Source organism: Mesoplodon densirostris, chromosome 4 (genome assembly GCF_025265405.1).
Source record: "Mesoplodon densirostris isolate mMesDen1 chromosome 4, mMesDen1 primary haplotype, whole genome shotgun sequence".
Taxonomy (NCBI): Eukaryota; Metazoa; Chordata; class Mammalia; order Artiodactyla; family Ziphiidae; genus Mesoplodon; species Mesoplodon densirostris.
In genome coordinates, this window is record NC_082664.1 from 150,863,880 (window position 1) to 150,875,026 (window position 11,147).

Genomic DNA, 11,147 nt, shown 5'->3' on the forward strand with positions numbered 1-11,147 from the left:
GCAGAGGGCGGGCCCGGGAAAGTGGTGGTCTGGGGCGGGGTCGGCGGCCCGCGGCGGCACGGCGCTGCGCGACGAAGATGGCGGCCTCCGGCTGGGCCCGTGCCACCGTGGTCTTTCTCTGTGCCTCTGAACTGCTGCTGCTCCTGCTGCTGCCGCTGAGGGCCTTCGCCGCTGAGGGCCCAGCCGAGACGCCCGGCGAGGCCACCCCACCTATCCGGAAGAAGAAGAAGGATATTCGCGACTACAATGACGCGGACATGGCTCGTCTTTTGGAACAGTGGGAGGTCCGCGGCGCGCGCACACCCTCCAGGCTCTTCTCTGTGCCGGGTCCCTTCCCAGTGACCTCTCACCTCCTCCGTCTTGGGACCCTTTAGACCTCCCTCTCGGAATCTTCCGACCCACTAACCTCCACTCTACGCATGCCATGAGCCCTTACTGACCCACTCCAGCCACCGCTAATCTTCAGTGCCTCCTCTGACCCCCGATCACCCTGCTGACCCCCGTCCCAGGACATTCATCCCAGTGTCCTCTTCCACCTTTCCCCGGGCCACTCCAGTCACGGGTCAGCCTCTCCCTATTCAGCCTTACTTTGCCTTCAGTGCCCTGGTCGCCGCCGCATTGCTCCCCGTGGTCAGTGCGCCCTTCTAATGGGGAGGGAGACCTTTTCCATTACACTCCTGAAGAATGGGGCGAGTGGATGGGAGAGGGGCATGGTGAGGATTATCTTTCAAGAGGGCCGTTTCAGCTTTCATAGTTCTCCCGTGTTCTAAATTAGTAGGAATTCAGAGTGCCCATTTTGGTTATATGTCCCTGCTGAGAGTTTTTGTAATTTTGTGAGTGGCTTTAATTTGAGGGGGGAGGGGGTTGGGAGGCGTTAGCAGAGGCTCGTGGCTCTCTCTCACGGAGCTCACATTTTTCGCTTAAGGGAGCAATGATTTGTTTTTGTGAGAATCAGTTTTCTGATTTGTTACTTGAATGCACTGGAGTGTGTAATTACAGGGAGTGGGTAATAACCTTTTTAGGTAAGGTTGACTAGCCAAAACCACGTTGCTGCCTCTTCCTCATCCAGAGGTGGGTGTCTTGTCCTGGTTCATTTGCACACCTGGCGAACTAGAGTCAGAAGCTTGGGTTCTGCTCACTGTGTAACCTTGGGCAAGTAGGTCTCCACTCTAGACCTCTGGTTCCTTATGTGCAGAATGAAATTTTACTGGATGATTTCTTTCAACACTGATGTTTTGTTATTTTGTGGTTATCTGTGTGTGTTTGTATTGGATAGAGGCTTTCAGACATGAGTTTAAAGTACCATCTGATGCATTTGACTGGAAGAAAGCAGTTTTCATGTTGACCTGAAGCTGAAGGAAAGCTCAGGGTCGGTCTGGGTGTTTGCCAACCACTAAGGAAAAAGGAACTTGGTGCAGCAGTTCCTTCCCCACTTTCCATCTCCCTTGCAGTCTCCCAGTCTCTTTTTGGACTCTGGCAAATGCAGTTTTTGATCCACCAAAGTGAGAATCGCATCTCATGCAGAAACCCTAGCCTGGAAACACTCAGACCCTGAGCAAGACAAAAAATGGTGCTGCAGAGGTGTACAAGGGATCCAACCATCAGGAATAGCAGTTAACAGTAAAAATAACTGCAGTACACAGTAGAAATGGCTGAGTGCTATAAAAAGAAAGTGCTGTGGGACTCTTAAAGGGTTTCAGGGAGGAAATGGTGTTTTAGGTAGACCAGGGAGTGTGGGAGAATGGCATTACTAACCAAGCAGCATGAGCTGAGGTGGATGGGACGTGAGGGGACTGGGCAGAATGCTGTGAATATATATATATATATTTTTTGCGGTATGCGGGCCTCTCACTGTTGTGACCTCTCCCGTTGCGGAGCACAGGCTCCGGACGCGCAGGCTCAGCGGCCATGGCTCACGGGCCCAGCCGCTCCGCGGCATGTGGGATCTTCCCGGACCGGGGCACGAACCCCTGTCCCCTGCATCGGCAGGCGGACTCTCAACCACCACGCCACCAGGGAAGCCCAATGCTGTAAATATAAATAGCCCAGGCTGTGGAGTTGGACTGCCTGGGTTCATACCACTTCAGCTTGGAAATTTGGACTGGTAAAGAGCCTCTCTGGACTTTAGTTTCCTCACCTGCAAAATAGAGGTGTTAGTACCCACCTCAGAGTTGTTGTGAGGATTAACTGAGAAAACTTGGAAAGAACCTAGAATAATGCAGCTCTAACTATTAGCTACACTGATATAATAAATTGGCTAGGTTGGCTGGAACAGACTTTCTGAAGCCACATAGTGAGTGGTAAGGATGGAAAGGTTAGTGAGAACCAGGCCCTGCTAGGCCTTGAATCCTGTGGGGTTTGGACTTTATTTAGAAGGAAAAATGTAGTCCCTGATGAGTCTGAACAGTTGTGTTACCCAAATGTTATAATACTGGCATGTTTAATCATTCATAACTTCATCCCAAAACATGTGTGTAGTCTTTTGGTTCCCCTTCTGTAGTCAGACATAGTTTTTACAGCTGAAAGCATAGCATCAATAGAATTTTCTGCTGTTCTTTTTTTCTTTTGCTATATATTAAGCATTTCCCCAGGTTACTGCATAGTCCTTGTAATATTTTTTAAAAGCTTCAGAGTATGCCCTAGAGTGGTTGTTTTGGTTGTCCGAACGTTTTTGAATAGTGGAATATCATGATTAGGGCTAAAATTCAGGAAAATTAATTGGGCAGCAAAGTTTAAGATGGATGGGCAGGGAGAAACTCTGAAGGCAGAGTCAGCCTAATGTTTATTGAGTGTTCATTAGCTAACAAGGCTAAACACTCTTATCTCATTTAATCCTCTTACCTGTTTGTGGAGGGAGGTACTTATCTCTCTTTTCTAGATGATGATATTGAGGCACAGAGAGGCTAAGTAACTTGCCCAAAGGCACACAGCAAATTAGCTTAATTTCAGATTCGGTCACTTGACTTTAAAGCTTGTTCTTTTAACCATTTTACTACACTGCCATACAGATTGGTGAACAGAGTGCAAACGAAGGGGGATGAGGAGGACCTGGGTTAAGCTAGAAGTTGCAGTAATGGATTAGAAGGGAGAAAGAAATGTGAGAGATTTTATGCTCTTAACAGGACTTGGCAGTTGATTGACTGCATAACCAGGAAGGTGACAAGGATAATTAGTGAAAGGACAGAGGTTTTGAACTCAGCCTTAACCCTTGGTAACTGTGTGATCCTCATTTTCCTTATCTGTAAAGCCAGATAACATCCCACTTCACAGGGTTCCTTGCAGATGAAGTGAGCTAATGTTTGCAGACACTCTGCAAGCGTGAGCGCCCTTCCCCAGTAGCAGTGATTGTTTTTCCTGTGGGACAGCAGATCCATCTGTGGTTGCTTTTTTTTTTTTTGCCCTTACGACGCGGGCCTCTCACTGTTGTGGCCTCTCCCGTTGCGGAGCACAGGCTCAGGATGCGCAGGCTCAGCGGCCATGGCTCACGGGCCCAGCCGCTCCGCAGCATGTGAGATCTTCCCTGACCAGGGCACGAACCCGTGTCCCCTGCATCGGCAGGCGGACTCTCAACCACCACGCCACCAGGGAAGCCCTCTGGTTGCTTTTTTGAAGGAAGCAGCGCTTCCTCCCCTGGTGGCAATCCCTGAATTCTTCCCCCACTCCTCTGCTAGTGTGAACATCATCCCCGCAGTGAGAAGCCTGCCTCAGGTGTGGAGTGGGGCAGGAAGGGGAGAACTCCTTCCACTTCCACCGTGTTGCAACTGCTGCTGAGTCCTGGTTGGTATAGGAAAACCGAAGGTGATTCCTTCTTATATTACTGTAACCAGGTGCTGCGGAGGGGCAGGTGGGGAGGGATCCAGAGCCAGACTGTGAGTTTGTACTTCAGCATCAACCCCTTCAAGCCTGTGGCCTCGAGTAAGTTACTTACCTTCTCTGAGCCTCATCCACTTCTCTATTCAATGGGGATCTTGCAGAATTGTTCTGAGGTGGGAAATATCAAATGCCCGAGACACAGTAGCTACACAGTCGATGGTAGCTGGTATTATTATCAAGGACCCTGGGAGGAAGAAAAGGGTTTACAGGAAAAGGGAGTTCAGCTCTGTAGCTATTAAATTTGGCAAACAGCAGTGGAGAAGTGGTGAAGCCCGTCAGAAATACAAGACTGACCTGGCGGCAAGCCTGGGTAGGGTGTGGGGAGGGCTGCTTGGTCGTCCCCCCAGACCCTGCTTGGGGGTAAGCGTTTGATTGCTTTCAGTTTAGAGAAAGTGATAGAACAGGTAAGCTTACTCAGGGAAGCGGTGGAACTAAGAATAGACCTAGACAGTTGCTTGCATCTAGTGTACTGGTTTTCTTTTCCTTTTTTAACTAAAACTCACCCTCAAACATATAAAATGGAAATTAAAGGTTCTTGAAACGATCCTTACCTTTGTTGTATGCACTAGACTAATGATTATTTAATTATATTTTCATGAAAAAAAAATAGTGCTTGTGACCTACTGAGTTAATATCATGACCATTAGTAGGATCAGCTTGAAAAATAAAAATGTTCTAGGTAATTGAACCAACTAGACGTCTCAAAGTATTTTAAGGCAACCGTAACAGATGTTATGTAGAAATAGAAGAGAATACAGTCAGAAACAGCCTGTGAATTCGGCCACCGGGAGCTCCTGTGTACTTTGAGAGGGTGATTGCCATAGTCTGCTGGAGGCCAGGTTACAGAGGGCCAGGTGGTACTAGGCAACATGTATTAAGTATTTACTACTTGCCCTTGTGTCATTAAATCCCCCAAACAAGCTTAGGAGGGAGATGCCGTCAGTACCCTCCACCCCCATTATAGGTGAGGAAAGTGATTTCCCACTTCTCCAAGGCCACACAGCTATAGGGGTGGGACCTGGAGCCTAGCCCAGGTCCCTGTGACAGTGCAGCCCATGCTCCCGCCTGCAGGTCACCAGCAGCTCTTTCAGAGCAAAATGAAGAAGAAATGGGTCAGCTGAGAGGGTGGCAGAGCTGAGGAAAAGGCTGGCCCCGCGCTGCTAGGGCCTTGGAGATCACCTAGTTCTGCTTTTCCTCTTACTGACGAGGAAACGGGCCTCGAGGATCATGGAGTCTTGTCCAAGGCCACACAGGTTAGTTAGGTGGAGCTGAAGTCAGATCCTAGGTCTGATACAAATATGGATCACCTTCAAACACTGCTTCAGAATTCTTTCATTCTCATCTTTTATTAAAAATATGTTTGCTACAGTACATTATTGTTGGTGTCTTAAGCCTTGGCCCTTCAATGATTTGTCAAGAGGCCCAAGTAGTATATAGGGGCTTTTTGTTTCATTTTAGGTTGGGTTTTTTGTGTGATTTTTTTCTTTTTTTTTGATAACAGCTTTATTGAGATATAATTCACATGCCATATAGTTCACATTTAAAGTGTACATTTCAATGGTTTTTAGAATATTCAAAGAGTTGTGCAGCCATCACCACAGTCAATTTTAGAACATTTGCATCACCCCAGAAAGAAACACCGTAGTCTCAGTCACCCCTCCCTGAGTTCCTCCCAGCCCCCCAGCCAGCCCTAGGCAACCTCTAATCTACTTTCTGTCTCCATAGATTTGTCTGCTCTGGACATTCCATATAAGTAGAATCATACAATGTGTATGTAGTCTTTTGTGTCTGGCTTCTTTCACTTACCGTAATGTTATCAAGGATCATCCATGTGATAACATCAACCAGTACTGCACTTCCTTTTTTTTTTTTTTTGGCTGTGTTGGGTGTTTGTTGCTGTGCACGGGCTTTCTCTAGTTGTCTAGTTGTGGCGAGCGGGGGCTACTCTTCGTTGTGGTGCACGGGCTTCTCATTGTGGTGGCTTCTCTTGTTGCGGAGCACAGACTCTAGGCACACGGGCTTCAGTAGTTGTGGCTCGCGGGCTCTAGATCACAGGCTCAGTAGTTGTGGCGCATGGGCTTAGTTGCTCCGCGGCATGTGGGATCTTCCCGGACCAGGGCTCGAACCCGTGTCTTAACCTGCCTTGGCAGGCAGGTTCTTAACCACTGCGCCACCAGGGAAGTCCCTGCATTTCTTTTCGCTGCTGGGAGTAGCCTTTTCTCCAACGAACACAGGTTCTTTTACGTGGTTTTAATTCATTTATCTTCTATTTATTGGTTGGCATTCTACCATTAGCAATTAACTCACTTGTTTATATGGGTCTGGATTCAGTGGTTCTTACTTTACTTGGGAGTTATAAATCATCCTGTCATTATTTTGATTTTCAAATTATTCCAGATTAGGCCCATGAGCTCTGTTTCGTGTTGGCTTCTGTGTCATTCTGACACATCCCATAATTCTCTGAGCACTTTCTCACTTTCCGATACAAGAAGATATTCCAGACTCATCTTCTGTTTTCTTTGCTGGAATTAGCCTTCTCTCGGCGGAACCCTGGTTCTTTTAAATATTATTATCTATCTGTCTATCTAAAACCATAAGTTCTGTCTGCTGCTTCCAGTGCCAGCCCAGTACCTCCGGTGCATTCTTCCCCCTTCTGTATTTGTAGCTTCCTTCCCCAAAGGGAAGAAGCTGGTTCTCATTAGCCTCAATACAGTTACTCCTTTGCTCAAGCCTAGAGTTCACAGACTGTAGTTCAGAATTGCTAGCTTACACCACTGCAACAACCAAACCTACCTAGAATTGAATATTTGTTTATGGTTCTTATTTTTTAGATGAAATTGATGTACATGAAATGCAGATTTTCAGTATTCAGTGAAAATTCATGAGTTTTGACAAATGGATACATCTGTTAAGTTATCCACACCCCTGTGAAAATACAGAGCATTCCCATCACCCCAGAAAGTACCCTTGTGTCCCTTCTCAGTCAGTCCCACCTTGTAACCCTCTCCCCCAGAGGCAGCCACTGTTCTCACTTCTGTCGTCCTGGATTAATTTTACCTGTTCTTGAATTTCAAATAAATGAATTGTATAACGTGTCTGATCCTTGTGCCCAGCTCTGTCACTCAATATAGTATTTTTGAGATTGGTTGCATGTATCAGTATTTGTTTTTCTTCATCGCTGCGTAGTATTTAATTGTATGACCAAACCCGAATGTGGCCGTTCTTATAATCTACCATATTGGGTAGATTCTTTGAGGGTGAAAAAGCTTTAGAAACCCATCACGTGGGGTTCTCTGTGACTGGTGACCTGGAGTGATGAGTGCTGCCTGAAATTTAGACTTTGCTTGAAAGTCAAGTGGAGGAGGGAATCCCCTGGGTTTAATTCTTTCTGTTATAATTTAGATCATAAACCTGCACCTGACATCATACGCAGATGTTCTTGCCTTTGCCAGTTGAAATGCACACTTTGTCTGATGCTTTTTCCCCCCGTCCTTATAGAAAGATGACGACATAGAAGAAGGAGATCTCCCAGAGCACAAAAGACCCTCTGCACCTATAGACTTCTCACAGATAGACCCGGGCAAGCCTGAGAGCATATTGAAGATGACAAAGAAGGGCAAGACTCTCATGATGTTTGTCACTGTATCAGGAAGCCCCACGGAGAAGGAGACGGAGGAAATCACGAGCCTCTGGCAGGGCAGTCTTTTCAACGCCAACTACGATGTCCAGAGGTAAAGCAGCAACAACCTTGCCGAAAAAATGGGGGCTGTGCTGGGGCTTTTTCTGTGTCTGTGTAATGGCATATCCTTCCTGGCAGTACTTATAAGGGCTCTGGACCTTTCCTATCTAGGCTGTCTTCTTTTTTTTTTTTTTCTTTTTGCGGTATGCGGGCCTCTCACTGTCGTGGCCTCTCCCGTTGCAGAGCACAGGCTCCGGATGCGCAGGCCCAGCGGCCATGGCTCATGGGCCCAGCCGCTCCGCGGCATATGGGATCCTCCCAGATCGGGGCACGAACCCGTATCCCCTGCATCAGCAGGCGGACTCTCAACCACTGCGCCACCAGGGAGGCCCTAGGCTGTCTTCTTTTACATTTATTTATTTACCTTTTTTTTGGTCTTTGAAGAAGAGCATTCTTTTTTTTTTTTTTTTTTTTTGCGGCACGTGGGCCTCTCACTGCTATGGCCTCTCCCGTTGTGGAGCACAGGCTCGGCCATGGCTCACAGGCCCAGCCGCTCCGCGGCATGCAGGATCCCCCCGGACCGGGGCACGAACCCACGTCCCCTGCATCGGCAGGCGGACTCTCAACCACTGCGCCACCAGGGAAGCCCAAGAGCATTCAGTTTTGGTCAAAGCCAGTAAATTTATTTATTTGTTTGTTTTAATATCTCATTTGATCCTAAAGCTATTTATCTTTGTGTCTTTAACTTTTCTTTTATCTAAGTAAGAAGCTGTATAGCTTAGCCTCTGTGGGGGGGCAAATTAGTTACAGTTTGACAGTAGTGTGTGCCTCTTCCTTTAGAAGTGTCTGGTCGTCAGAGAATGCTTTTCTGTGTAGCTATGTTTACACATAAGCTTGGAGCAGACTGTTACTTTAAAGTGGAGGAGCCCAGTTGTCAGAGGTCAATATACTTCTAAGATGCAATTTTAAGGAATTTCCTTTTTCTTCCCCAAAAACAGTTCTGAAATTTAGGGTCTTCAAATATCTTAGTTCGGGAAATGTAAAAGGAATGAAAAGGAAGGAAGGAGTACTCAGAGTGTCTAGGATGGCAGATTGCTTTTGTTAGCTTAAGTAGACACGTAGGGGAACAAATCAGTGCTGTGGTGGTTACTGGTCCAGAGCTCTCACCGATCTCTGAAGTGGTGGGGCGTTACAAACGGAAGGGTGGTGTCATAGGTGTAGCCCCTCGGGAACTGAAGGATTGTGCCCACTGGCCACACTAGTGGTCCGTCCATCCACACAGGCTCCATTCTGTGCCTCTCTGCTCCTTGGGGCCTGGTGAGTGTGGACGTACTTGGATGCTTGCTTTAACTTCCAGGGTTAGGATTTCTGTCCAGTAGCCGAGCATCCTCCTGAGCCCTTCGTGGACCTCTAATGACCTGATCTAAGGTGTTTTTCAGCCTTTATCAGCAGAGGCCTTCTGTCAAATGAAAACTTAGCTGGGCCCTTCAGAATGTAAAACGGACCCAAATGGCAGCCTCCGCGTTGCTGCCCCGGCAGAGGCCCTGAGCCCCATCTGCGGCCTCCCAAAGCCTTCTTCCTAATCCCGCCCTTCACACGAGCAGCCACTTCTACATCACCCCACCCCCACACCCAGGTTCTCCTTTGTTTTGATCTGAGCCGAGGTGTTAAATAGTTCAGCCGGCTAGTATTTTCAAACAGTGACTGTCAGACCTTCGAAGATAGAATGTTTGGTTCTGTATTCATGTAGAATTTGAAAAAAGATTTCTCGGTTAAGTGCCCCAGGGCCTCTCTGACCCATTAGCCCTGTACTAGCGGTGAGCTGACTGTGGTCCCGTCTCTCTGTCAAGGTTCATCGTGGGGTCAGACCGTGCCATCTTCATGCTGCGTGACGGCAGCTACGCCTGGGAGATCAAGGACTTCTTGGTCAGTCAAGACAGGTGTGCCGATGTAACTCTGGAGGGACAGGTGTACCCTGGCAAAGGAAGAGGAAGCAAAGAGAAAAATAAAACCAAGCAAGAGAAAGGCAAAAAGAAGGAGGGGGGAGAGCCGAAACCTCGGGCTTCGAAGGAAGGCAATCGAGCTGGGAGTCAAAGGGAAGAGCTGTAGCGGGGCAGCTGCGGGCTCTGCAGAGGAGCGCGGGGAGCTCAGCCAGGGCGCGTGGGCCGGGGGCGGGCATGGGAAACCACACAGCCGTGAGTTCTCTGCTGGCAAAGGTCTGCCACATGACCAGTTTCTGGTCAGTGTAAGAGTTACCGTTTAAAAGGCTTCAAGTCAGAAGACAGAGGTTTTGTAATTAACATGGGACACTGACAAATTCATGTTGACTATAAAATCACTCTAAATGGAAACCTGGCGGTGTTGCTTTTTCCCATTTTTTTTTCCTCTGGCCGGACTGTGGCACCGCTCCCTTCGCTGCACCTGCTCTCATCCGGCAGCCTGCTGTATCCATGCTTTTTATTTCTGTTAACTGAAAGGATACCAGGTTCTCATCGGACAAACTTAAGACTCCTGACTTAATTGAATCGGGCTTTCCATGCCACAGACGTCACTTCATTACTGTGAGATTAGAAACGCTCCACAGGAGCACTGCACGTATCTGAATATACAATCAGGACACCAGGATGCGTAAATCCCGAATCTGTGCAGAAAATGCAGAGAACAGAAAATAATGCAACTTGTAAATCCTAAGTATTCACTTTGAGTTTCTTGGACTTGAATCCCTCTCGTCAGTTATAGAAAACTCGTGGTATCTGTCAGGTTTTATGTGCTCTGTAAGTCCAGGGGTTCTGTCAGAATAGAACTTTATTTAGGAAAGAGTAATGCCAGTGTTGAGAGTTGTGTGTTCCATTTAATGTGATGATTTTCAAGGGTGTAAATCGGGCATCAGCAGAGTTCTTTGCAAAGTGTAGCAGAAGACTCAATAACCTCATTCACTTCTAAACATTTTTCTCTGATAAAGTGCCTAAATTTGTTGTGTTTTTGTATGGTACTAATATGATGTGCTACCTGTTACTGTCTGATGTTGCTGTCATACGTCAGAGCCTACTCTTAAGAGTTACAGAATTTATACACAGGTGTCATTTTTAAGAACTAAAATTATTTGTTCAAAAAGGCTTCCACTGTGATTTTAACAAATTAAAAACAGCACGCACACGGTTAGAGAACGTCATCGTTAAAGAATGGTACAAAGCAAAAAGCCCTTGGCCTCCCCTGCTGCCACTGCCTTGTCCCAGTGGAAGCTACTGTTAATTTGTTTTCAAAAAAAAAAAAAGAAAGGTACACTTGTTTATAGTGATATGTATTTGTTTTGGCCTTACAGCCTCTATTTCCCCTTCTTTTGGTAACTGTTCAGATCTCCCCACGGTCATCCACACCCTCTTCGTTTTCTGTTCTGTGCTGTAGGGGGATGTTTGCCCTGCAGGCCCCCCACTCCAGGGAGGAATTAATCCCAGGGTGAGTTTGCTTAAGCCACCTCAGGAAGAGGCGTTCTGTGTTTCTCATACAATCTGAACCCAGGGAAGTGAGGCTGGAGCTGCTGCCGCCCTCTTGCCCCCTCCAGGGGAGGGCTGCCTGAGGAGGAAGCTGGCAGTGG

At 47.4% G+C, this 11,147-nt stretch overlaps 1 protein-coding gene across 1 annotated transcript; it reads left to right on the top strand.

The window, feature by feature from the left end:
* Window positions 1–14: 14 nt before the first annotated feature.
* MESD (mesoderm development LRP chaperone) lies at window positions 15–9,903 on the top strand. Its single transcript, XM_060097488.1, has 3 exons — window positions 15–284; window positions 7,372–7,604; window positions 9,403–9,903. The coding sequence occupies exons 1-3, from the start codon at window positions 78–80 to the stop codon at window positions 9,659–9,661; spliced, it is 699 nt and encodes a 232-aa protein (XP_059953471.1). The 5' UTR covers window positions 15–77; the 3' UTR covers window positions 9,662–9,903.
* Window positions 9,904–11,147: the final 1,244 nt, after the last annotated feature.

Coding starts and splice junctions, on each gene's coding strand:
- MESD (XM_060097488.1), top strand. CDS start 78: ATGGCGGCCTCCGGCTGGGCCCGTGCCACCGTGGTCTTTCTCTGTGCC. Junction 285..7,371: donor GTCTTTTGGAACAGTGGGAG/GTCCGCGGCGCG, acceptor CCGTCCTTATAG/AAAGATGACGACATAGAAGA. Junction 7,605..9,402: donor GCCAACTACGATGTCCAGAG/GTAAAGCAGCAA, acceptor CTCTCTGTCAAG/GTTCATCGTGGGGTCAGACC.